The sequence below is a fragment of the Colletotrichum phormii genome (genome assembly GCF_030913505.1).
Source record: "Colletotrichum phormii strain CBS 102054 chromosome Unknown BDP81scaffold_4, whole genome shotgun sequence".
NCBI classification, from domain to species: Eukaryota; Fungi; Ascomycota; class Sordariomycetes; order Glomerellales; family Glomerellaceae; genus Colletotrichum; species Colletotrichum phormii.
Genome location: NW_026851446.1, coordinates 1,999,847 through 2,025,370, shown reverse-complemented (window position 1 = coordinate 2,025,370; position 25,524 = coordinate 1,999,847). Strand labels below are relative to the sequence as shown.

Genomic DNA, 25,524 nt, shown 5'->3' with positions numbered 1-25,524 from the left:
TCTCTTGACTGTCAGCTCCTGATTCAATCACAACCATGTCAGTACCTCGAAATGCCTTCTTGAACGAGAGTCGATTTTGCGAATTGAGCGTCAAGTTACGAGGAAACATTGTGCACCCAGCTTCATATGTAGACTCGAGACATCGGACTTGCAAGCAAAGCAAGGACGAAAGTTTGAGGACCCCGAGCTGGCACTGGTGCAAGGCAGGGTTGAAAAAAATACTGCTAGTATTTAGTCCAGTATAAGTATACTTAAGTAAGTCTAGGATTAGTACAACAAAATCAGTACTAGGCCTAGTATTAATAAGTATTAATACTAGAGCAAAAAGTATTAATATACTTAAGTAATTATTAATAACTATACTAATTAGTATTTTTATATAACGTTATCATATATAAAATATCATAAAAATAAATTATTACGTAATACTTTAAAGATTTTTTTAATTTTTTTAATTTTTTTAATTTATTCTCAATTTTTTATAGTTAACTTATACAATTACGTAATATTCATAATACTTTTAATAACTTAGTTATACTATTAGTATATTAATACTAGCCTGGTATTTTTTAGTATACTAATACTGAACTAGGCTAGTATTAGTATACCCCAGTACTTACTTAAGTATACTTTTTTTCAACCCTGGTGCAAGGAATGGAGCTATGCCGAGGTGACCTCATACATTCAACGGGACCCCTGTACTCCTCACCAGCGGCTCGTTCCAGATGGCACCGCATCATTCTGCAGCTTCTCAATTAATGCAACCACTCTTCATCATCTAACCTCACCTCCAAGTGGGATACCTTCCATTATCAAATATCTTGCATCAGTGAATACCGTTGCCCATCATGTCAGAGTCCATCGCATTCTCCCCGGGTCCCTACCACATCATCTCGTAAGCCGTTCCCATTCCCTCTCTCAGTTGCACCGAGTCAGATCATCCGTCGTCGTTCATCGATAACCTGATATTCTCAACATAGCTATGGAGCCCTCCTGGGAACGACATTCTTCCATGTAAGTCACCACCGCGATTCGCACATCGGCCCGCCAGCCACCGCAAGAGTCCACTAACAGGACGAACCAAGTCCTTCGTGAATGGCATCACAATGTTCCGCGTCCTCGAGCGACCGGCCTTTGCAACCGCCCAAAACGCCCTGTTCCCCGTCTACTTCACCATCCAGACGGCCCTCCCCGCCCTCATGGCCCTCACCTACCCGGGCAGCCGCGGCCTCCTCGGCGAGCAAGCCAGCAGCATCACCGGCCTTCTCCAGGAATCGAACCGCTACACCGCCCTGCTGCCCATCGCCACAATGTTCCTTACCGGCCTCGTCAACCTCACCGTCGTTCTGCCCAAGACCGTGACGGTCATGAAGGCTAGATATGCTCAAGGTGAGTCGAAACTGGCGACAGCTGCTCAGGCGGCGATGTTTGGGATGAAAGGAGTTGTACTGACTTATTGGACGCAGAGAAAAAGGATGGAAAGAAGAGCTACGACGCCGCGCCGCATTCTCAGGAGATGCAAGCCCTCAACAAGTCTTTCGGCAAGTTGCACGGCATCTCCACCCTTATCAACCTGGCTGGCTTCATCGCCATGATCCAGTACGGCTTCTCGCTAGCAGCGCGTCTTGACTAAGGCCATGTCCATGTATCATAGTGTAAGAGTGCAAATTGGATGACTGGTTAGGTTGGCCGAAGCCGTGTATTAGGGTTTAACTCATCGCACGTATGTACAACTCGGCAGATTACCGCAAAAACGCAGTACGTTGTCACTTTTCCTGTCCCTTTTATCCATGTTCATCAAGCGACCCCAAGAATAAAGAAATTGCTCATGCTCGAATGAAACGCCGTTTGGTGAGGTGCAAAGACATTCATCTCTGTGCGCTACTGATTGCCCAGATGTTCCAATGTCCGACGCCTCTGCCTTCCTCTCAGACTGCTAGTGCTTTCTCCGTCCGTCCATCAATCCGATTTTACGCCTGGGTATCGTCTTCGACTGGCGCATGGTGCCCGACGCGAGTCCGTTCGCGTGCCGAACAAGCCGTGTGTCGAAGTGTACTGAAAATGCAAGAACACTGAAATTCAATCGTCGTCGCCAGCAGTATCTCGTGGGATGCGTCGCCGTTGCCGTAGCCAGCGACGTCTTGTCCCATTTGGCCGTGATCATTCGTCGTCGCCTAGAAGTTGTTCTTGCGCGGCGGGAGCGGAACGTTCTTGAGAGCCTCGCTGGAGGCGAAGAGCTCCTTCTTGGCGTCCTCAAGGGCCTTGCGGCGCTGGGCCTTGATTTTCTCCTCGTCGACAACCTGGACGGGTCGCTCGACGGCAATGGCTCCTCTGACAGTCCAACGGCCAGGCTTGCGAGAAAGAGCCTCCTCGACGTCGATCTCGGTGGTAGGCTTGGGGAAGTCGCGGGAGAGGGGCGGCAGGGGGTTCTTGCTCTGGAGGGCCGCAAAGGTTGTGACAGTGCCGCCAGGAGTGATGACGGGGCGGTCCTGAATCTCGGCGGATGTGCGCGAAGAGGTGGTTGCAGAGCTCTGAATAGAGGTGAAGTAGTCGCCCTGAACAGAGGCATCGGTGGAGGAACCCGTGACGGGCGTCTGGACGTTGTGTGCCTGAGAAGCCATTGTGTAGTTGTAGGTTGGGAGGGATGAAAGGTTGAGCAGTTGCTCTTCAGAAATTGGGACGGGTGCCATGGCTGCTGATATATGTGGTATCGAAAAGCTGTCTCCTGTGGGGTCTGATTTGCCGCTTTTTTCGGTCCAATGCTGATGAGACGATTGTTTGGGCCGGTGGAGAAAGATAGCGTAGGTCCGTAGGGAAGAGTCAGGTTCCGCGGGACTATTTTGAGTGGGTGTGGGAGGAAAATAGGGATTAATTTGGACCAAGGTGGACAAGGTTATGGAGAAAGGGCAGCAAGGTACGGACGAGCCAGGGAACCGTGGTGTGTGGATGTGGTTGATGCTGAAGGTGGGCGGACGAGAGCTCTCGTATCAATGTTGTTAATGCTGTTTTTGGGTGCAAAGGGGACGGCGACCGAGGGAACCTTGGGTGATCGTGACGAGGGAAGAAAGTTAAATCTCGATGGGGGGCTCTTTCGGTTCAAAATTGGCTGTCCCTGGTGACTTGTGACCGTAAAGTCCGAATGTGTGTGGCGATGGAGCGGGGAGGAGCAGATTTATAATACCTTCCGTCCGAAGCAAACGACTGATTTTCTTTTCTTTTCAATTCTTTTCGGGATTGTGTCTGATGTGTCTCTCGTGGGGGAAGGAGCAACGGACCGAAAGGGCAATAGCGATGAAAACTCGTTCATCACCTGAAGTGCGGCGTGCCTGCAGCCTCGGTGAATTGCAATTTTCAACCGGGAAGGGTCCGTAGAGACGGATTGGACTAGTGAACTTTTTTTTTCTATCATTCTCTGAGTCTAAAGTAGGTACTAGTCGTGTTGTCTGCTTCACCTTCCTTACACGGGACCTTTCCCATGCTTAGCTCCCCACGCCAAACGTGGCCAGCCTGTCAGCCGCCCAGCCTGTCAGCCGCCCAGCCAAGCAACCACCCTCATCCACACCCAAACGTCCCCCAAGGGCCAATACTCACGATCCGTGCCTTTCCCCGGACGAGGGTCTCTACCATGCTGCAGCTGGACTCCTCTCCTCGTGAGCTACCCAAGACACCCCACGCTCATTCCCCAGGGTCTCTGCCTGGTCGGTGAAACATGCGAAAGCGGTGAGGCAGCCATTCACCTACACCGCCCGAGGAATGAAGCATTGTGCTTGTGACGGTCGGCCGCTTCGGACAACTTCCTCATCCTGGTCCAGTTTAGGAAGCAATAGAACGAGACCCCATGGCATGCCGCGCACGCAATTCGGCCTCGGATTGAGTGGATGAAAGCCCGCGGGGGTTGGGATGTCAGATGAGACGCCGTAGTCGGAGGTTCAAACGACGTCGCGAACGGAAGAGAGCCGCTGTGCCAGCCTCCAGGTGGTGGTTACATTACTGACAGACATGCAGCGGAGCCAAGCAGAATTCCATCCATTGATCATCAGGGACTAACATTTCCAGGGTCCGCCACTTATTCTGGTCCGTTGCCGCTGATCGGCACAATGGCCCCCGATCCAGAGTTCTAGACAAATCTGCGATCTGCCACCACTGAAGTTGAACCCCCGTGCACTCGTGCAGCTGCGACGGCATCCTATCCGGCTCCCACGGAGGTTTCGGAGCTTCGACGTTATTATCTCAGGCACTTGGCACTTAAGGATGGCAGACGGACACGGCGGACGGCCTGACGGATTGCGCGTCAATTCAATCTGCTAAAGGAGATCGGCATACGTCAATGGAACTGTCAGATGCACCCGTTGGCGCCTACCGTATTTACGGTACGGATACCCTTGTCACCCGAAAAAAAAAGCAACGTGATGGGGAATTAAGAAAATTGGCACATGAAAAATCCGTTCTTGACGCCACCACGCCCGGACACCCCGTTCAACGACTCATTGTTTCCATGCGATGACAGCTCCCCACCTGACGTCACCTGGCTTCACGTTGGTCATCAGTCGTCAGATACCTCAGATGCATTTTGTTCTTGCAGAAGCCCAGGCGATAGGAAAGGGATTACAGATGGAGACATAAGGTCAGCAGATTCGCTGAGGTGCTGACACAGCCGCAATGCAAGCCCGACAGAATACAGAAACTCCGCACCCGGCGCGTTTGCTTGCTTTCTTCTTGGGGGCCGTTCGACCACTGCGACCGGCAGCGGGACGGGCTTTGCATGGCGCTTGTTGTCTTGCATTCCATTCATCCCATTCACCAGGTTGCATGGATGCTTCTAGGTTGACTTGCGTTGCTGAATATGCTGGAGGAAGCTCATCTCAACCTAGCTACATTCCTCAATCATTCCGGCCCATGGGGAGCTCCCCGTTTTGTTGAAATGCTTGTGAGCGCCGTGCCACTGTCCCTGGACAAAAATGCGGGCTTGCATTGTTAGATGCTGCAGTGGTCCGATTTCGCAGACATGAGGTGAGGGCGGAATTGAATATGTAAGAATATGAGATGAATGCGAATAACAAGCCCAGCCAGCCATTCTACTTGTCTCAACTGCAACTGACAAAATCTGGGGAAATCAGCTTGGGGGGCACAACGCTCAACACGGCGATGAAGTCTCAAATCTCATCGAACATTGCTTACCAAGTGGGTGACAAAATAAGATGCCGGTCAGTATTGCGTCACCTACTTTCCTAAGTACCTACTCTCCTGTCTCAAGGTATTCCGACACCCGCCCTTCTCAACATATGGAAGACCTAGTAGACTCGGAAAACAAGACCTTGGCCCATTGCATCCAGACCAGAGAGCTACAGACATGTTTCTGAATCTCCCCTCAGTCTCACTTTTTTCTCCCCAGATTTCAATAATCGCATGCCAACGACCCCCATCCAGAGAGCCGTCACTCGCAAGTTGCAAGGCCAAGCACCCCGTCAGCACCCCGTCAGCACCCCGGGAACCAATCGGACGATGGCCGTCCGACCTTACTCCCCCACTCCGTCATCAGCGCCGCATGCCAGAAACCCGCTTCCGCACCCTTGTCCCACCATCCCGAAACTCAACCTCTAGAACGAACTGCACCTCATACTCACTTACCTAGCCCAGCGCGATACTTTTTTGTTGAAATCTAAACACCAAGCTCCCAAAAGTTCACGATGTCTCAACAACAGCAGCCCAAATACCTCACCGGCGACTCTGCCGCCACTCAAGAATTCCTCGACAAATTTGACGTGAGCAGCACACCCCCACCTCGTTGAGTCATTTTCACCAGTGGAGAATCTCACGATGTTTCCTGAAAGTCAGAAAATGAGATGAGCCGGTTACTGACCACGAGATACAGGTCTTTCTCATCGACTGTGATGGTAAATCTCATCGTCCTCATTCCGGATGAGCAAACGCTTCTTCCTTCTGCAGAGCACCAACTGACAAGTCCTGTCCCCCTCTGCAAACAGGCGTCCTCTGGTCCGGAGACCACCTATTCGACGGCATCCGCGAGACGCTCGCCTTCCTTCGCTCAAGAGGTTGCTCACCCTGAACCCCCCATTTTTCATGAACTTTCTGCAAAAATCGCATCTCTGTTTTTTTGGCCCCTAACCTCTTGAGTGCTCGTTTCCCCCCACCAACAGGCAAGCGCACCGTCTTCGTAACAAACAACTCGACAAAGTCCCGCCAAGAATACCACAAGAAATTCGCCGCCCTCGACATCCCCTCCGACGTGGAAGACATCTTTGGCTCAGCCTACTCCTCCGCCGTCTACGTCTCCCGCATCCTCGACCTCCCCGCCGACAAGCGCAAAGTCTTTGTCGTCGGTGAAGCCGGCATCGAAGCCGAGCTCCGCGCCGAGGGCGTCGACTTCATCGGCGGCACCGACCCGACTCTACGCCGCGACATCACTCCGGAGGACTTTGCCGCCATCGCCGACGGCTCCGCTCTCGACCCGCAAGTCGGCGTCGTGCTGGCCGGTCTGGACTTCCACATCAACTATCTGAAGTTGTCGTTGGGATACCAGTACCTCCGCCGCGGCGCCGTCTTCCTCGCCACGAACACGGACAGCACGCTGCCCATGTCGCACACTTTCTTCCCGGGCGCGGGCTCCATCTCGATCCCGCTCGTCAACATGGCGCAGCAGCAGCCCGTTGCGCTGGGGAAGCCGTCGCAGGCCATGATGGACGCCGTCGAGGGGAAGTTCCAGCTGAACCGCGAGCGGACGTGCATGATTGGCGACCGGCTCGATACCGATATCAAGTTTGGTATCGAGGGGAAGTTGGGCGGCACGCTCGCCGTCTTGACCGGTGTGCACAAGAAGGAGGATTGGGAGAAGGAGGGCGCGGCGGCTGTGCCGGCGTACTATGTTGATAGCCTCGCCAGCTTGAAGCTTGATGCTTGAGAAATGAGTACGCGGGCTGTGTGACACGGTTGGAATGAGTTTGGTATGATTATTTCCCTATGACTACATGCTTCAGATGCATAGACGGACTCCATAACGACCTCATTGGAAACTAGAAAGAAACCCCCTAGAAGAATACACAAATGCAGTTGACCGTCTATTCCGACTTACTCGATGCACACCCCACCACCAGAGACATGCTCCGTCACGCGCTCGACATACCGTACCTTATCTACCGCGGGTACGCAAGGTTTTGGAACCTCCTCTATTTCTCCTTCTTGCTCTGGCGCTTGGCAAGCTCGCTCGTGCGGATGACCTTGGGCGCAGGCTTCTTGTACGGAAACAGCGACTTGGGCATAAACATGCCAACCTGGCTCTGATACTCGGCGTACTCGTGGTACTTGCCCGCCGTAATCAACTCAGTAAGCCACGTCGAGCCCTGGAACAGCATGACGAGAAATGCGGAGCCCGCGAAGGTGTAGCTGTACAGCACCTTGGTGGCGTAGCAGCTCCACTGGTAGAGCACGAACCAGACCATCTGCTCGGCGAAGAAGTTGGGGTGACGGCTGTAGGCCCAGAGACCGTGCGTGACGAAGCCGCGCTCGAGGTCCGCCTGCGCCCAGCCGCGGGGGACGGCACTGGCGGTGTTGTTGCCCTTTTTGTAGGCGGCTTTGGCGGTCTGGTAGTCCCATTGCTGGCCGTCGCTGATGTACTCGCTGAGGACGAGGCCGGCGAGGATGGTGAAGAAGGCGTAGTCTGAGGCGGCGAGGTCGGGCTCGATGCGGCTGGCGAGGAGGAGGGAGTAGGCGGGTGCGGCGGAGAAGGCGAAGAGGAGGATAGACTGGATGAAAGAGATGAAGGTTACGTTGAAGAGGAAGAAGACCCAGGCGGGGACGTATGCGCGGACAATTTCCCTACGTGAATGGACATGTTAGAATACTCGCTGGGAGGGTAGTGATCGCTGGGGAGGGTTCAGTACCATCTGTAGTCTTCACTTCCACGCTCGTAGCCTCCTTTGCGCCAGTAGTTGAAGGTCAACCGTGTCTATCGGCACAACAATGTCAGCAATGCTCTCGAGCTTCCACAGTAGGTAGACGTGGTCCTTACGCTCCAGAGAGTGGTCGCGGCCCCAGCCAGCGCAACTCTTTGCCAGGGTTCGCCATTCAGGTACGCCCAAGCCGCCGTGTGCAGAACATACCAGTTGGGCAGGAGACTCCACAGCCGGTCGATTTGCGAAAAGTTGCGGTGGTACTCTGACAAGCCGAGTGTGAGGACCGCGATGAGCAAGGAAAAGGCGAAGCCGGAGACGAGGGGGTTCGTCTCGAGGTAGATCTGGGGCAGCGACTGCGGGCTCGCGATGATCTTGCCGGGGAGCTCGAGGAGCTGCGGGATGAAGGGTTCGACGACCTTGGCCCACTCGGAGCACTCCTCTAGAGACTTGACTGCGGGGAGCGCCATTGCGAACGAGTTCTATCGGGCTGCTTGGTTCTGGTCAATCTCTGTAGCTGCAGAATTGCACACTTCAGATCGTTGGAGCTATGGATGGTTTGCGAAAAGGTATCTTGAAGACCGTCTTTGTTGACCGTGTAGCTTTGGTGGTGCAAATGAGGGCAATTGTACAAAGCGCGTCATAGATCCGCAGGGAGCTTAGGTCCCCGCCGCCAGCTCCGATGCGGTGCAGGGGTCCTCGGCCATTTTGACACCGAAGATCCGTCCTTTGCACGTAGAGATCCATGGGTGGAAACCCGCTGCTTACCTACAATACCTTACTCTGCATGTGAGAAGGTATCCATACTGAGCAAGGATAATTTAACTGCAGTGAGAGCAAGGACTTCCTATGGTAAGATCTCAGATCTATGAGATGGGGTCGATCAATCTATAAAATCATCTTCGTCGAGATGTAGAGTTGGATCGATGGCTTACGTCAGTTTAGTCTTGCATGTGAGGTGGTGGCCACCATCTCGACAAGCTCAAGGCGTACCATTAGGTATTCTAGGTACTCCTGTATATTCCATCGTACGGGGCAATGTCGAAACCGTCATAGAACCCAGAATTGCAACTATTCCCCCAAGGAAGCAGCGGCCGTTCGCGATGACGACCGAATGGTAAAATTGTGCCTTGAACACCCTAGTAAGGTACCAGATGGGCAGCCTTGAGCGGTAAACAATCCAACCAGCCGGCTATAGCCGGTAGCTTGTATTGTTGTGACATTTCCGTTGCTAGGGATTTTGGTGACGGAGCGATGCAGCTCCCAGGACAGATACCTACCTCACCTACAGGCCACCTGCCCTGGGCCTCGAGATTGAGAGGCCGCGGGTTCGAGCCGACGGGCTTGCTTTACCACTTTTTCCATCACGATTAACTCCTGGCCATGTACTTACAGGCAGTGATCAGTTGCCTAGGGATTTGGGTGACTCGACGAGCTGAAGCTACTGTGTAAGCGTTAAGTGCCTCAAGATCGCCAACCGGCCCAGGGATCCAGGCATGTCCCGGAGCTGAAGCCTGTAAGCACGCGCGAATCAGCGTGGGAGCCCCGCTGTGGGGTTGCACCAGGCCTAGGTACATTAGCGAGGAAGATGATCTCGACCTCACTTCAACGACGTGCACTTCAAAATCTTCAATGTGTCGATTTCTGATGTTAAAGTTGGGCCAAGCCGCTGGTTAAAAGGCACAAAAATTTATCGCAGTCACACACACTGAATCCCTTGGCACGTGTTAGAGACACCGAAAAGCTGGTTTGTGAGGGTTTGACGCGTTTAAGCCTGCGAAGACGCGCCTCTGAGGCAGGAACATAGATATCGCAAAATGCTCCTGCTCTCCCAGCAATAACATTCGTGACTGCACTCGCGGAAAGGATCGAGGATCAAAGAACTACCGAGTCACAATCCATCTACATGCAGTGAGCACTGGTTATCCTGACACATCGAGAAGATGAAGGTCCTCTGCGTTGCCGAGAAACCGTCCATTTCGAAAGCCGTCGCCGGCCATTTGGCAGGACGAAGCCCTGAAGTCGTCAGTATCACATCAATCAAGCCATATTTTCTCTTAAAGAAGCTGACATTCCTCAGCACAACACACGTTCTCAATACATCAAGAACTATGGCTTCGACTTCGACTTTGGCGCCCCATGGGGTTCGTGTGGTGTCACCATGACGGCCGTTCTTGGCCACCTTACGGAACTCGAGCTTACGCCAGAGAACAAAAACTGGTCGCACCCGCCACCAGAGAGCTTGTTCAGTGCACCAGTCGTGACCGTAGTACCTCAGGTGCGTCTACTTTGGCTCTCGTCCCGGGTTTCCATGGATTCTGATAGCTGCATGTATAGGACAAGAAAACCGTTGCCGAGAACATTGAGCGGCAGGCTCGATACTGCCAACTTCTCGTCATCTGGACTGATTGTGATCGAGAGGGAGAGCATATTGGGAAAGAAATTGTCAATGCTGCCAAGAAAGGTAACAACCGAATCACCGTCAAGCGTGCCACTTTCAGCAACATCGAACGAGCGTAAGCCTGGCCCCTTTTCGTTACATGCGAGAATTGTCTCTGATAGTCTGTAGCCATATTCTCACTGCTGCCCGACGCCTCACCGACCTTGATCAGAAGCAAGTCGACGCCGTAGATGCGAGAATAGAGCTGGATCTTAGGATTGGGTATGCTTTTACGCGTTTCCTGACCATCAGCCTTCGTCCCCTGGGAGGTGCGCTGCAGGAACGAACAATTAGCTATGGTAAGCTTGTACTTGGTGTGCCATTTATCTTCTAACCAAACTCCAGGCTCTTGCCAGTTTCCGACTCTAGGATTTGTCGTAGATCGGTACTTCCGGGTTCAGAACTTCGTCCCCGAACCGTTCTGGAGCATCAAGGTCATGCACTCCCGCGAAGGCAAAAAGGTCAACTTCAACTGGTCACGAAATCGCCTCTTTGACCGGATGTCCGTTGTCATTCTCTACGAGCGCTGCATCAACGCGAAAAAGGCCAAGGTCACAAAGGTTCAGGAGAAGCCAACAAAGAAGTGGAAACCTCTGCCTTTGACCACTGTCGAGCTGCAAAAGGCAGCAACTCGTCTCCTCCGGATGAGTGGTCAACAGGCCATGACAGTCGCCGAGGGTCTCTACAATAAGGGGTTTATCAGCTATCCCAGAACCGAGACAGATCGTTTCGACAAAGGCATGGACCTCAAAGCACTATGCAGGAAGCAGACGCCTGATTCTCGATGGGGAGAATATGCGCAGAGCCTACTAGATGACAACTTTTGTCAACCGCGAGAGGGGAAGCATGATGACAAGGCCCATCCGCCCATTCACCCAGTCACATATGCGGCGCCCACAGTATTGAATGCGGATGAAAAGCAGTTGTACGAGTACGTCGTGCGACGATTCCTTGCTTGTTGCTCTGAAGACGCCAAGGGCCTGGCAACCGACGTGGAAATACTCTATGGCGAAGAGACATTCCATACCCGTGGACTAGTCGTCCTAGAGCGCAACTACCTTGACGTGTTCGTCTACGAGAAGTGGAACGACTCTGCGGAACTACCGAAATTCACGCCAGGAGAGACATTTCAGCCTACGGAAGCCTTGATGACGGACGGCAAGACAAGTCCGCCAGGTTACCTTACAGAAGCAGACCTCATTGCTCTCATGGATGCCAATGGGATCGGGACAGACGCCACGATGGCGGAGCACATTCAAAAGATTCAAGACAGAGAGTATGTCCAGCTAGCTGACGGGGGTCAACGTGGCCAGGATGGTGACGACGATGATGACGACCGGGATAGACCTCCTTCGCCGCCAGCTAGAGGCGGCCGAGGGGGCCGCGGCAATCGCGGTGGTCGCGGTGGTCGCGGTGGCAGAGGGGGTCGCGGCGCGTCGTCGACCGGACGGAGAGGGCTCAAGGTCTTCATCCCGACGCAACTCGGCGTGGCTCTCATCACGGGATTTGATCGCATGGAATTCGAAACTAGTCTGGGCAAGCCATTTTTGCGGAAAGAGATGGAGAACAAGATGAAGGCAATCTGCGACGGGCGCATGACCAAGGAGGCCGTCTTGCGGGAAAGTCTAGGTCAGTACCGGCAGGTATTCCGGGACTCGCAAGAACGGCTCAACGTTCTCAAGGCGGTAAGTCGGGGTTCCATCACTAAGACGTCTACTACACGCGCTGACTTTACCTAGGCGTGTCGCGAATACATGTCGATTCGCGAGTGAGCCCGGCAATTCGATTGTTCGTGATGGCAGATAAGGGCTCAGCCCTTTGTGGTTATGCGAGACGCGAAAGTGTCGAAATGAAGTGGGATAATCCCAAACATCGTCGTCGCGGTAGCATGGCTCCATACAACAAACAAGGACCACGGGGCGAGGTTTCCTTATCGATGGTGTCCACAGGAATCCAAACGTGGGTGTGACGACTGGTGCGTCTGGAAAGGTCACCACGGTCCGAGAATCGGCGCCGTTGGGCTACTCACCATTGTTTAGCTCCGAATAAGCTGCGCGACATATCTACACATTCTATCATCGTCTGAGGTCTCATGGCGGCTAAGGTCAGGTCAGCACGCACGCCGGCGCTCTTGGTTTCAACCGGCCGTTCGGGACTAGGAGTAAGGCAAATACGGAAGAGGTCGGGAAAGGCGCAGTGACGAGGGGCGTGGAGGGGTGTGAATGATACCCCGCCGCGATATCTTGGACGAGAAGCGGGGTGAGGCGGCTACTGCAAGTCGACTTGCAGACTTGCAGTTAGTGGGTGCCCGCCCGCGCGAAGGAGGGGGGGGGCAACCCGGGCAGAAATCGGCCCAAAGGCGGAGGATTTCCCAGGGATCATTGAAGCCGAGAGGTTGCGAAAGAGAGGGAGGAGGTAGGTTAGTTGCGGCGACGCGGGATCGAATGACCCCACAGACTTCCCGAGGGAGGGATCACATTAGGAACAAAAAGATGGGCACATTGGCCATCGGGAGATAGAGGGGCGTCTTTGGTCTGGTCTTGGGGAAAACGAGAAGGCCTTGGGGCTAAGGACTTTAGAGCCCGAAGCCTCGACGATGCAGCATGTCACAACGTGGGGTTTCGTAAGTGGATGAAGGTGGACGACCACGGGCTCGCGATGGGGGAGCCTGATTCGACGACGACGACGACCACGACCACGACGACGGCATTGACGTAACTACCTCATTGCGAAATACTGTGTTAGAGGTACGGGATAGTTGTAGAGTTGTATAGTTGCGGGTTGAGAAACATCAAGTGTCCACATTGACGAGACGAAAGGTACCGTGAAGTATACTACCTAGGAAACCGGGTATTTGTTGAAAATGTTCGGTACTTTGCATTCCTGGATCGCTTCGTATTTTTTTCTCCAGGAATCAAAAGTGTTAGGTTGCCCTAGAGAGGGTTCATCCGGAGGGGGCGTGAGTGATTCTCGCAGCTGCGGTGCCAGGACCAATCAAATCATGGCCTGGACGCAACGTGATGGTTGCGCTCGTCGGCGTGCGACGAGAAGAAGTTGGGTTTGGTAGTTTTGCGCGAATTCCGGGGATGCCTTTTTTTTGGTTTTTTTTTTTTGCGTCAAAGATGAGGAAATCTTGTCCATTCCTGGCTCAGGGCTTTGTTACAGCCAGCCACAGACCATAGACGTATTATTTTGAGGTGAGGAGTGAGGAGTAAGGTACGGGATAAAGCTGGTCAACATACACAAGATTTTCTGTTGAACCCCACGATATCTCCATTTGGATGTCACAAAATGTGGTTTGACACCTTTTACCCTCGGCTCCTCCTGTACTCCCGTATGCGGTACATCCGACTGCAGGTCGAGACTCGATAGGCCTTCCGAGACGCCGAACCCGCCAACGACCGAGTACGGTGCGGGATGTTGCCCGGATGCATGGCATATCAGCACATCACCTTTGCATGATGAGGAGGAGGCGAGAAGAGAGAGAGGGGGGGTGGGAGGGGGGGGGGGGGGGGTGAGTTGTTTATAGGCAGTATATGATAGGTGTATTGCCGTATTCTACAGGTGTTTGGTCGGTTGGACACTGCTCTTGGGTATACCTAGGCCACAGGGGCGTGGAGTTGGAAATCAGACCAGATGAGATGCGATTGATTTGATTTGATTTGATCAAGCCAAGTTGAGGCGGAAAGCAAGCACATAGACGGATTCGATCAAGGACATACATAGTAGAGACAGAGAGAGGGTGCGGCGATTGCTGAAGAAGGTCGTCAGCATGCCGCCCATCGCGAAGAGGGAAGGCGTACACCGCACGGGAAACCGGAAAAAACGCAAGTTAACTACTGTAGAAAGCCTAGAAGCACGGGGTGGCTTTTCTTTGAGGTCATTGGGGGGGCACAAGGGGAAATCCGGGGGCGAAGATGGGATGAGGGGGAGATCATTGCGAGGTGCATCATACGGATACGGATTACTTCTAAACCACCCAAAGCATTCAGACACGAATATAGAGATGGGAAGACAGGCGCCTCAGCCGACGCGGTTCGACCGGGTCTGTCGGTCCATCTTCAAACAGGCAGACTTGGGTTGAGGCGCGCGCCTTGGAAAGATAAGCCCACGCATCGCCATGTTCCATTCTGGCGGTTGATGGTCACCAAATCTGGAAATGATACGGATAACGGATTACCTTACAGATAAGTAGCTGCACCACCACAGTGTCCAAAATTGCGAGTGGTTTTTTTGTGTATCTTTTGTGTGGAGTTGACCAGAGCCACAGGGCAGGGCGAACAGGGCGAAAGGAGAGCGGGATGGGATGGATTTCAGCTGTACTCCGTACCGTGGGGTACAAAGCAGCTACACTCGAGAGAGCAGCTGATTGTTAGAGACACGCCCCCTTTGGTCCAGGTCCAGTTTCCAGTTGCTTTACCCGTCACGAAGCAATTGCTGGGGGGACTCTATGCGTGGTCACTGGTTGATGGGTGTAGTCTTGGCACTTCTTTGGAATGGCGCAGTGTGCGAGGTCAAAAGTCAAATAGATATCCGTACGATATTCGAAAAAAAGAATCGCAATGGAAGAAGAAGTGCGACTGCCATGTTGGCGTTGCAGGGGCAGGTATTGAACCGGGGATTTTTTCAGCTGAAGCTCGCAGTTTCTCACTTGCGACTTTGAGACGCAGGTTTAGTCAGGTCTGGAGTGTCGATCATCTCTAACGCGACGGTTTTGAACTCGGTGTAAGAGGACACGTCGTCGCGTAGGCGAACTAAGGCCTCTCTGTAAGAAAATAGCCCGTGATACACGGTACGCCTTCTTAGTTGTGAGATGGTTTGCTTGAGACTAGCTTCGTTGTCTCGATCTCATCCAAGGAAAGAGAGATAGGAGAAATGGAAGATGACGGTCGAGTCCTTCTGTTCTTCCTTTCTTGGAAGTTAGGTGAGCGCGTGTCTCAGACATTTCCGGTCTGGATCGTCCCGCCGGCATACGAACGCTTATTAGCATTCGTAACCACACAGAAGTAATCAGGGTGAAAACATGAAGAAATATAGGAACCAGACATTGCTGGCCTGTCATTGCTCCTGCTCCTGCTCCTGCTCCTGCTGCTGCTGCTGCTTGAAGTCTGCACGAAATTGCGCGTTGCCAAATGTTCGGTTTGACTTACACGCCCCCTTGCATCTTCACTCCTGATGCTGGTAGGTATAGAGGCATGGGGACATGGGACAGATTCTATTCAGATTCCACCAAGACTTCCATTCCAGGATCTCCACGGCGTCGTCCGGAAAAGGGGTATTAAGGTGAAGGGAATAAGAGGCGCTCCGGGGTAAGGAGGAATGTCAATCTCGCCAAAGGGAAGAGTTTTCTTTCGCTTTCTTTTTCGAACCATCTCGATCACTTGGAGTTGACCAAAGCGTCGAAGGCTTTGGGAATTTCCTCCCTAAAAAATCAAGATTGCAACCATTGCAAATAGGGGGATGATGGTGACAAAAAATACAACATGAAAATGTGCGTGTGTTCTGTGCGGTGATGAAAGGCCCTCTCTGGCACTCTGGCCCCTGGTTGTTTTGACAAGGCCCCCGGTCTGTGTTGGTATGGTCGCACGTTGCTGGTTGCTGGGCTGAGAGTATTCTTACACTAGGAAAGAAATGGACTTACAGAGCGAAGCTGCGGGTTTGCGATTGATGACGACACTATCGCATTCTCCAGTTTCCCGCAGCAGCAGCAGCAGCAAACTTGAGGGCCGCCGAGGTATCCATCTCAAACCCCGGTCCGTCCGTTTCTGCTGTTTCCGTCTGGGATAACAGCAGTAGCAGCAGCATTAGCAGCAGCAGGAAGAAGCACACTCCCACAGCTCTCCACCAAGTCAAACTTCGCATTGCTTTGGTGCTTGCCTGCAAAGCTGTAGTTGCTTCAGTGGACACCGGTCCCGTGGTCGCGTCTGCCAGCGGCTTGCTGGCGGGAAAGACTTCAGACATGGATGGAACATGGGTACGGATACATGGGGGGTTTGACAGGGGGCAATGGCATTGGCACGGGATCCGGACAAAGGAAGCGGGTGGGTTTATGAGCGGGTACGGAACGGGTAATGAATCAAAGGTTGACAAAGGCCGATGATAGTGAGATATGGATATATGTCAAAGTGTGTGTGCGATGTGGGAGGAGAAGAGATCGCGATTGGGGTTTTCGAACCCTATCACCACAATGTCCTACTTGTAGGTGAACGAAGGAGGGGGGGGGACAGGAAAGGGCAAAGAGTCAAAATGCCATGAGGCGGAGTTCGTGTTATCGATGGTGGATCTCCAAGGGGGGCTTGGATGCCATGGATAGGAAGGGATGGGAACGAGACGGGACAAACGGATATGGAAACAGGGACACTTTGGAAGCAAAGTTTCATGGCTGAGTCTTTTGACAACGTACCTCAGGAATAAGGTACCGTGACAGAAGTGACAGACGAAGGAGAGACTCAAGAGAGCAAGAAAGATCCCCGACAGATTGGTAAGCTCTTTGGCTGCACGCTGTACCCGAGACGAAGGTTTCCATTTTACCGCGCCCAGTGTGCCATAGGACGGGATCACCGGTTGGGATACACTATGCGCCGTCGGCTGGGTGGTGATGTTGTGGTGGACGCGGGCGCCGGCGACGCGGTTTGATGCGCATCTAGAAGCAGCCCTTGGACCTTGGCTCATATGGGTGAGTGGAAGGGGGTGGGAGGCGGCAATTTCTAGAGCTTAACGGCTTGTGTGTGTCGTCATGTGTGCGCGTTTCGTCGACATTGATGCCCTGACAGGGAGTTGGTGACTTTGCTGCTTGTTTGCGCTACGGGTTTGTTGTGACTTGTAACTGGCAATCCATCGTCTGCTTGACTCTTGACTCTTGACTCCTGGCGTAACCTCTTGATAGTGCGGCGTTTGAACACGATGATCGGGTACTCTCTTCGTTTTCACCGTCGTTTCTCTATCCTTGTATCAAGCTTATTATGGACCTGTCTAGAGAGGGTCTGGACGCGGAAGGTCAACAGTTGGTTATTGGAATGGACTCCGAATGGAGAAGCGCGTTGTGGGCTAGGCCGGGGATCAAGTGCGTGGGCTTGACTGCAATTCCGGAAGGCCACGGGTTGCTGTCCCCCTTCCCCTACCCTTGGCCCTGGGGCCACTGGGGCCTTTGTTCCCAGGCCTTGGATCATCACACTTACCGGCCGACCCTATCGGCAGTCCGGGGAAGACAACGAGGTGGGAACTTCGTTTCAGTAGCTTCGGGTTCGGCATGGGGCATGGGTATGGGAACTTGGGAAGAAAGAAGAACAACTGACCGGCGCATGGGGGGACGTGTCTTCTGGGTCCGTCGTGGAACTTGTCGCGGACGCTTCAAATCATTCATGGATATGGATCGCATGGGACGTTGGACCTTGAAGGCTTGAACCTGCGTATCTCAAGGTATCCGTATCGATGGCCGGTTCGGCGGTCAAGCTCGGGGACAGAGACGGGATAACGAGATGGAGCCCGCCCAAGCTCCGTCGTTGTGGATTGTTTGGAGGTCAAGGATGGAGTTTAGAGCTGTCGATGGGTGGGTATTTTTTGATGGGTTTTGCGATTTGTGTGCGGTGTGTGTTGAAGCTGTATCTGTCGTTGGAATTTGGTATCTTTCTGCAACGGTACTTGGATCAAAGAAAAAGCAATCAGTTGGATTAAAAGGTCATAGAGACCAGGACCCTAGGGAAGCGGTGGACTTTAAGGTCAGACTGTCAAGGTAGCAGGTAGGATCATGAAAGAATATCAGATCAATGGTTGATAAGGAACTCTTGATGATAAGGTAAGCGCGGACAAGGCAAGTAAGAAGGTCGTAGGTAGTCTCTTCAACTCCTCATCAGCCTGTCATCAGCAAGAGCGATGACTCCCACCCAAAGCCAGGGCAACTGGAATCAATGGATAGGGAAGAGACGGAAGCACAGGTTTGAGGTATGATGTGTATATAGTGTGCGACACACTGTGTACAAGATGCCTTCAAGCAACTCTTTTGCCCTCTGCAAGCTGCAACAAGGTGAAGGTGGGCGTGTAGGAGAGAGAGTAGGAGGATAGCGATACCCCCCTTTTCTCTTGCCGTTTCTCCCATCTCCTCTCGCAGCCGGGGAGTCCTTTTTTTGGTATCAGCGACCCAGCCACACATACCTCGTCCTCCAGACACACACACTCTCGCAGTCTCGCACACACCATCCACACTCAGCTGGCGTCAGTCAACACCTGGTGACCAACACCCGACACCCGTGGCCATGACTTGCACCCCCCAGGGTGTGTTGTCGTCCATCACCTGCGCCAACGCCAGCCAGCGGCGCCCGTCTCTTGCTCCTTTCCTGTTGTCGCCGTAGTCGTTGTTGCGTTGTCGGGCCTTGTCTTGCCTTGCCTTGGTTTTGCTCTTGGTGCTTGAGACTGGAGGGTGCCAGGTGCTCATCCATCCATAATCCGGCCACCCATCGCCTTCCCTTGCCTTCGTCGCCGCGGGCCTTTGTCTTCTGCAGACGGTTGAGTTTGGTACGGGCGTCAGGTTGGCTGCGAGTTGCTGGAGAAAGCACCCGGGCTTGCGCCCATGTAAGGTGCCAAAGCCAAGCTGCACTGCATCACTCTGTCATTATCCCTCTCCTCTCCCTTCAGGCTTTCTGGGGTCATTGCCTTGTACCAAAGGAGACTGGCCCGCCACAGAGAACGAGGAGGAGTCACCAGCGTGCGTGGGAGGTACGGAGTAGATACCGAGGAAGCAGAGGAGAGAGCGAGGTACATGGGTGTACCGCACTTGACTGCGGATACCTTGGATCCTGGGTTGCATCTGTCCGGTACCGTGGATACTTCCTACCCCCCCCCCCCCCCGGTCGCCGTCTCTTGACATGCCCCAGGTCTTGCAATGTACCCCATGTACCTCTCTTCCTCCTTCACACACCTTCCAGCCCAGCAAAGAGGAACAAGGTGAAAGAGAGAGAGAGAGCCGACACCAAAAGATGGAGGTACCGCGAATGTCTGGTGTGTGGTGTAAGGCAAGGCATGGTGTGTGTGTGTGTGTGTGTGTGTGTGTGTGTCGCTCTCAGTCATTCAACAGTCAGGTATGAGTCTGTCACTCCCATCCCATCCCATCTCATCTCCGTATCCGTCCACCACCACGGTCCCTTTTACTTTAGCCCTGGCCGTCGCACTCATCTCACCCTCCCTTTCCTTTTCCTCTCTTCTCTTCTTCAACGCAAATACAACATCACGAAGAACCACAACTGAATACTGACGAGATTCTCTTGTCACAGTCACGATAATCGCAACAGCCACAGCAACGCCAGCCTGATCTGCCAACAAGTCTATCAGCCGACCCGTCGAACTGAGCCTACCTGCACAGTTCCACACTTGCATCGCATCCCTTCCGCTTCTAGCAGTACGTCAACAGTAAACCCTATCCCACCGCACACCACAGCGCTGCGCTGCGCTGCGTCACATCATCCCTCCCTCTCCCCTTGGTGACTCAACACCACAACCTCCCATCGTGGGATTCCTCCCATATACTCTACCAGTCACATCACCATCACTCTACTCAGCACCTGTAGCTAACCATCACTATCGCGTACAGACACGTCTAGAAGCACAAGACACGTCTAAACGACACCATGGCGACCATGGCAGCTGCTGCTTGCGATATCCACCAGGCCTCCAACATGAGCCGAGACAACTTGACTGTTGTAGCGGCTCGGAGTGTTCCTGCGACGACTGTGACACGATCTCACCCCCTCCCTACTCCTCCCAACTCCATCTCTCCCGCCCTTCCGCCTCACGGCCTCAAGGCCCAGCTTCAGAAGGCCAGGCTCGAGCCCATCGACTCGGATCTGGACCTGCATGATGACCCGACTGGTCGCAGGCAAGCATCGCGGTCACCCTCCTACGACGCCACCGGTGCTATCAGCACCACCCTACTGGCCAAGCACCACCTCCCCGAGATCCTCCTCAACCACGGCCCTCTGGCTATCCGTCACATCATGGGCTACCTGACAACGTCTGTCCCGGGCTTCGCAGGAATCCCGCCGACAAAGGCGCGTCGCTTGGTCGTGGGAGCTTTGGAGGGTCGCGGAGGCGAAGGTGGCGGACCGGACGGCGATGTGGAATTTGAAAAGGTGGGCTGGGGCCGATGGGATGCCCGACGACGTGGTCAGGCCGCGCGCGGGTCTACACCCCCCACTGACTACCGATCCGGCATTCCCATCAACAAGACTGGTGGACGCGGCGCCGACAGGTCTCGCCTGAACGTCGCCTCGTCTAGTGCCGGCGATTCCATCGTCTTCTCTCACGACGATCGCGATGCCATGATGATGGAATGCGAAGCGGATAAGATGTCCCTTGATGGCTCGGCTTCCGCCTCGTGCTCCGAGGCTCCGGATGACGACGATGTCGCTATGAATGACGACCCCGAGGACGCCACCGACGACGAGGACTGGGCTGCCGTCGGAGCTGCCGCTCTTCGCGCCGAGTCCTACAACACCGCCGGCGCAACCGCCCCGTCTGCGGGACGCAGCTTCCTCTCCACCGGTGTATATAACTCGGGAGGCATGCGAACCGTCTCTACTGGCATGGCGCGCTCGCTTCAGCCTATGCCCTTCGACTTCTCGGCGCTCCAGGGCCCGTCTGACGCGCAGGAGCGTGAGGCGGTTGAGGCTCTGTTGCGTCTAGGTTCTGTATAATACCAAATTTTTTTTTGCATAGCACGGCGTTGGAGGATGAAAGGACTGCGCTGTGCGATCGGTCTGTTTGACCGATGAGAAAGCTTGTCTTCTTTTTTTCCTTGGGTTCGGAATGGTTAGCTGGGTTGGCTGAACCAAGGATACCGTGTCATGACTTCATTGACCGAGCCGGCGCGCTCTGGATCATGCACCACCATTCTCTGGCATTCGTCATGGCACGGCGGTTCTGCACTACATGGGTTCGGCGTTCCTGGCATTGGAACGGCAAATTACGCCCTCGCGCGAAGGGCAATCATTGTGGCCTTGGGCACCACTTTGCATTACGATCATGGCTCTATTGGGGGATACCCCGACACATTTGGTCAACAACACGTTTCGACACACTACTACTTGGGCCGGCTGGCTATCTTGGGGACTGTCGTCTCGTCGCCCCGCCTCTGCCTGTGTGGTCTCATCTTGGTACCTGGGTCGAAGATGTTGAGCCGCCCTCACAACCATCTTTGTTCGGCTTTCCCAAGCACCGGTCTATTTGAGACCAAAGGCAACGCGGTGGCGTCGACGACAGGTTGGAATGGGCTGGCCTGACAACACCACATCCCCAAACACACACACTTCGATTCTCTCCCATTCATGCGTATACCACATTTTGCACATAAACCCCCCCCCCTTTTGTTTTTTGTTCGCACATCTGCATCTCCCCACTTCAACACGCCGTGGCGGATTACATCATCTAGCGCTGGGCGAGCTTCACCTCGTCAGCCATCACACTATGCGCCCCTATTTGCGCACTTGACACCAACACCTGTTTTAATCAGTTTTGGGGTTGGAAGACGACGAAAAGATTATGGATATTCGTGTCACATGAACACTGAATACACACGACACATGATTTTGTGTTTGCGAACTAGAAGGAGCAGCACGAGCTTGGCTGTTTGGCAACTCTCGCGGAGGACTGGACGCGCAGTTAGAAATGAGGAACCTTGGTGATGCTTGGCTCGCTGATATTGCCTACCTATTTGATCGGCTTCAGAGCCCTATGTCTTTTAGGACATGAGGAAGAGCAGAGGAATTGAAACCAAAATCAAAGAAAAAAAGGACAGAAGAGAAATTACCTCCCTCCCCTCAAATATATATATATATATATATTTGAGGGGCGAACGGCGGGATCTGGGCTTTCCGGGATTGGGCGGCTAGGTCTAGCTCTCAAAGAATGGAACTATTGATTCTTTCGTCCCATCCTTGTGGTGTATACTGTCGTGTGATCACTTTGTGCTTTGTGGTTTGTGTATGCCGAGGCCTCCTCACAGTGAAACAGCACCTTTGTTGAGTTGGGGTCTCTACGCCACGATATATAGAGACACTGGATCCTGCGGCTCCCGAGCCGACATGCCCCCAAAGCCTGGTCAATAGACAAAGACTCTGACCTCTCTAATGAGGATAAAATTACTCTTGGGTTGATTGTGGCTTTACGTTCCCGAAAAGTTTCTTAAGATGTGCGTCAAAAATCAACGACGACTGTTGATCAAGGGGCCATGACATGATTTCGGGACATTGAGGATGGTCACACCGCCGAGTCTATGCGCAGGTGAAAGATGGCTGCTAAGGAAGGAAAATATAGACGATACCATGAAGGTTTGGGTGAAGTGGTAGAATCTCGCTTCTGTTCGTCATACGAAGTAGAGTGAGTGCATTAGATGTCATTAGAAATGTTACTTCGGAGAAGTCTGGAATGGTCCTTCACAAGACTCGACGAAATTGGCTAAGATAACTAAAGTGTTGCTTTATTAGAGTCAAGGCAAGGTTGGAGGTGAGAAACCTATGCCTCTGAATGTCTAGCAAGCCCCTTTTGTTGGGGGTTTCGTTTTCTCTTCAACTTGGCCACTCGTAATAAATTAAAACATGCACATGATGAAGTACTTGCACAGAGACTTTGGTGTTTACACTGCAACTTATCTACAGTGAGCGGGCTTTCAAGCCACCAAATATCTTAAACGAGAAACTCGTTGGGCACATACAACGGCATAGAATCCTCCCACAAACTATCCGTAAGCGTCCTCTTATTCGACCCATCCGCGTCCATGACGAGAATCTGCCCGTACGGCTGGAACGTCTGATCATAGATGGCCGCCTCATCCCGGAACCCGTACATCCCACTAGAATACAGGATCCGCCCGTCGGCCGACCACACGGCGTGCGCGTCGTTGGCGCCGTTGGACGTGAGCGTCTGCAGATCCGTGCCGTCGGGCCGGATCATACAGACATCAAAGTTGGTCGCCGACGTCTTACGCGTGAAGACGATGCGCTCGCCGTCGGGCGACCAAAACGGCAGGTTGTCCGTCGCGTTGGTCAGGCTGCGCACCGTCTTGGTCTCGAGGTCGATGACGCCGAGGCCGTAGCGGAGACCCCACTCGCGGAAGACGAGGCTGCGGCCGTCCGGGCTGTAGGAGGGAAAGCCGGAGTGGACCGTCCCGTCCGTCAGGGCCTCGTAGAAGCTGCCGTTGGAGGTTGTGCGGTAGACGCGGGCTTTGCCTGTCGCGCGGGACTGGAACCAGGAGCCGAGGCCGAAGGCGATCCGACTGCCGTCGCTGGACCAGGCTGGTTGGAAGGCGCCCGCGAGGCCCTTTGCGACGAGGGCCGCGTCGATTTCGCCGGTTTGGGAGGAGTCGAAGACGAGCTTGAGATGTCGGTGCCGTCTGGGTTCATGGAGACAATGGAGGAGTTGCCGAGCTGCTTCTGGGTGATGACGAGGCGGCCCTGGAGGGAGAGCTGGGGGAAGACGTCGGTGGAGCGGTATTCCCAGTCCGCGTCCCAGCTGTAGAGGGGCTTCTCCATGGCGCGGGCGGTGAAGCCTACTTTTTCGTAGATGACGAAGCGGCCGTCGGGGGACCAGGCCGGGGAGCGGATGGCGGCTTTGACGGGGGCGTGGGCGCCCGAGGTGTAGTTGTACCCTTCGTTGTCGCCGCCCTTGATTAGGGTAGGCGATGCTGTTGCTGCTGCTGCTGGATCCGTCCGAGATGCTGTCGTCAGCCAACCACTGCGGGAACATCTTGACGCTGGCGCCCGAGGTGTGCTCGATGCGATCTTCTCCGGTCTCGAAATCAACAGAGACGATCTGGGAGATGGCGGCGGCGAGAGATTTCGGGCCGGTGTGCGTCCCACGTCTGCTCGGTCGTGATCTCATAGTAGAGGATTCTCTTCCCGCCGGGGCTCCATTTCGGCGATCCGAGACAGTATCCCGCCTTGGTAGCGACCTGGTGGAAATCGGAGCCGTCCGGCCGGACGACGTAGACGGAGAGCTCCTGGGTGTGTTCCCAGCCCGTGCCGTTGCCGTGCCCGCGCCAGGCCGTGTTGCGGTCCGAGGCGAAGGCGATCCACTCGCCGTCCGGAGACCAGCTGGGTCTGAAGTGGCCGTCGGGTAGTAAGGGGTCGCCGGCGATGGCGGGGGTGTTTGTGAGGTTGCGGCAGGTGCCGGTGGCGATGTCGAGCACCCAGATGTTGGCGCGGTAGCCGTTCTCGGTGGAGACGTAGGCGCGTTTGGTTCCGTCTGGGGAGAGGGCGCCCACGTCTTCGACCGAGGGCGTGGCGATGAGCTTTTCCAGGCTTGAGCACGAGGCAGAGGTGGTGTTTCCGGTGCCGGCAGACGAGAAGCTGCACCGGTAGAGGTCCGGGTTGCCGTCGCCGTTGCGCTCGGTGATGAAGGTCACGAATTTGCCGTCCGCGTTGGCGACGTAGAGCTCTGAAGTGGAGGGCCCGATGCGGTTCATGAGCAGGACGCCCTTTTTGCCGTCTGCGGCGGGGAGGCCGCGGGAGGGAGGCGAGGTTGAAGTCGGCGCGGAGCTGGTGGACGTGGCGGGCCGAGATCGACGAGGTGCCCAGGCAGAGGCAGACGAGGGAGGAAAGAAGTGACGACCGCATCTTGAGGGCTTGGGGGTGGCGAGGCACGCCGCTTTGGAAACGAGTGAGAGTGATGTGGTGGGGGGGGGAGAGAGAGAGAGAAGGGTCCCGAGAGCATCTACATCTTTCGTCTGGTATTTGTCTTTCTTGAAGATGGCTCAACTTTGCCATCGCCGCCGCCCCTCGCATATAGGTGAAGTCCGAGACCCAGGAAGGGGGGGAGCTTTCACAGCAATAAACCGGGATCCTGGACATCGGCACTGCGAGCCCAGAGCATTCTCTCTAAGTCTGAGTCTTCTCAGGGGAGAATTCTATATTGGCTTTCATGACGATTGCGACGCTTCCTTCCCGCTCAATTGCCGCTTTCCGCCATGAGCAGCGGTTCGAAGTCTTGGCGGAATGGAACATCACGGGTGTAAAAGAGCTTGTTTTGGAGAAGTTAAGAAGTCCCCCCCCCGTTGGGGGTGACATCCTGGGTTCCTGAGCGGGTTGCCATTCGATCGGACCAGCCCCACCAAAGGCTACTCTCGGATAGCTCCCGTAACTTAACTCTCTGATGCAGGACTGATCGGACCTATCTTATGGAGTCAATTGCCAT

The 25,524-nt window shown here is 54.1% G+C and overlaps 10 protein-coding genes across 10 annotated transcripts; 6 read left to right on the top strand and 4 right to left on the bottom strand.

Moving 5' to 3' along the window:
* Positions 1 to 848: 848 nt before the first annotated feature.
* BDP81DRAFT_312462 (uncharacterized protein) lies at positions 849 to 1,633 on the top strand (the record flags this gene model as incomplete). The annotated part of the gene is made up of 4 exons (XM_060583807.1): positions 849 to 895; positions 981 to 1,014; positions 1,086 to 1,389; positions 1,467 to 1,633. 4 exons carry the CDS (start codon positions 849 to 851, stop codon positions 1,631 to 1,633), a joined length of 552 nt encoding a protein of 183 aa, XP_060449210.1.
* Positions 1,634 to 2,174: 541 nt separating this feature from the next.
* Positions 2,175 to 2,690, bottom strand: BDP81DRAFT_446873 (uncharacterized protein; the record flags this gene model as incomplete). The annotated part of the gene is made up of 1 exon (XM_060592113.1): positions 2,175 to 2,690. The coding sequence occupies one exon, from the start codon at positions 2,688 to 2,690 to the stop codon at positions 2,175 to 2,177; it is 516 nt and encodes a 171-aa protein (XP_060449209.1).
* Positions 2,691 to 5,334: 2,644 nt separating this feature from the next.
* Positions 5,335 to 6,106, top strand: BDP81DRAFT_420372 (uncharacterized protein). The gene is made up of 2 exons (XM_060589845.1): positions 5,335 to 5,762; positions 5,873 to 6,106. Exon 1 carries the CDS (start codon positions 5,351 to 5,353, stop codon positions 5,630 to 5,632), a length of 282 nt encoding a protein of 93 aa, XP_060449208.1. The 5' UTR covers positions 5,335 to 5,350; the 3' UTR covers positions 5,633 to 5,762; positions 5,873 to 6,106.
* BDP81DRAFT_165903 (phosphoglycolate/pyridoxal phosphate phosphatase) lies at positions 5,477 to 7,129 on the top strand. The gene is made up of 4 exons (XM_060582105.1): positions 5,477 to 5,762; positions 5,873 to 5,894; positions 5,985 to 6,053; positions 6,159 to 7,129. The coding sequence occupies exons 1-4, from the start codon at positions 5,688 to 5,690 to the stop codon at positions 6,917 to 6,919; spliced, it is 927 nt and encodes a 308-aa protein (XP_060449207.1). The 5' UTR covers positions 5,477 to 5,687; the 3' UTR covers positions 6,920 to 7,129.
* A 55-nt stretch (positions 7,130 to 7,184) lies between these two features.
* Positions 7,185 to 8,377, bottom strand: BDP81DRAFT_458683 (uncharacterized protein; the record flags this gene model as incomplete). The annotated part of the gene is made up of 3 exons (XM_060593444.1): positions 7,185 to 7,833; positions 7,899 to 7,963; positions 8,027 to 8,377. The coding sequence occupies 3 exons, from the start codon at positions 8,375 to 8,377 to the stop codon at positions 7,185 to 7,187; spliced, it is 1,065 nt and encodes a 354-aa protein (XP_060449206.1).
* A 1,473-nt stretch (positions 8,378 to 9,850) lies between these two features.
* On the top strand, positions 9,851 to 12,086 carry BDP81DRAFT_312681 (DNA topoisomerase; the record flags this gene model as incomplete). The annotated part of the gene is made up of 5 exons (XM_060583830.1): positions 9,851 to 9,931; positions 9,988 to 10,185; positions 10,245 to 10,423; positions 10,477 to 10,646; positions 10,693 to 12,086. 5 exons carry the CDS (start codon positions 9,851 to 9,853, stop codon positions 12,084 to 12,086), a joined length of 2,022 nt encoding a protein of 673 aa, XP_060449205.1.
* A 2,335-nt stretch (positions 12,087 to 14,421) lies between these two features.
* On the top strand, positions 14,422 to 15,204 carry BDP81DRAFT_420366 (uncharacterized protein). The gene has a single exon (XM_060589844.1). It carries the CDS (start codon positions 14,798 to 14,800, stop codon positions 15,008 to 15,010), a length of 213 nt encoding a protein of 70 aa, XP_060449204.1. The 5' UTR covers positions 14,422 to 14,797; the 3' UTR covers positions 15,011 to 15,204.
* A 1,289-nt stretch (positions 15,205 to 16,493) lies between these two features.
* Positions 16,494 to 17,266, bottom strand: BDP81DRAFT_165836 (uncharacterized protein). Its single transcript, XM_060582104.1, has one exon. The coding sequence runs from the start codon at positions 17,017 to 17,019 to the stop codon at positions 16,540 to 16,542; it is 480 nt and encodes a 159-aa protein (XP_060449203.1). The 5' UTR covers positions 17,020 to 17,266; the 3' UTR covers positions 16,494 to 16,539.
* Positions 17,267 to 19,967: 2,701 nt separating this feature from the next.
* BDP81DRAFT_446869 (putative Sin3 binding protein-domain-containing protein) lies at positions 19,968 to 21,032 on the top strand (the record flags this gene model as incomplete). Its single annotated transcript, XM_060592112.1, has 1 exon — positions 19,968 to 21,032. One exon carries the CDS (start codon positions 19,968 to 19,970, stop codon positions 21,030 to 21,032), a length of 1,065 nt encoding a protein of 354 aa, XP_060449202.1.
* A 1,822-nt stretch (positions 21,033 to 22,854) lies between these two features.
* On the bottom strand, positions 22,855 to 24,796 carry BDP81DRAFT_469333 (uncharacterized protein; the record flags this gene model as incomplete). The annotated part of the gene is made up of 3 exons (XM_060594520.1): positions 22,855 to 23,706; positions 23,742 to 24,066; positions 24,192 to 24,796. 3 exons carry the CDS (start codon positions 24,794 to 24,796, stop codon positions 23,020 to 23,022), a joined length of 1,617 nt encoding a protein of 538 aa, XP_060449201.1. The 3' UTR covers positions 22,855 to 23,019.
* Positions 24,797 to 25,524: the final 728 nt, after the last annotated feature.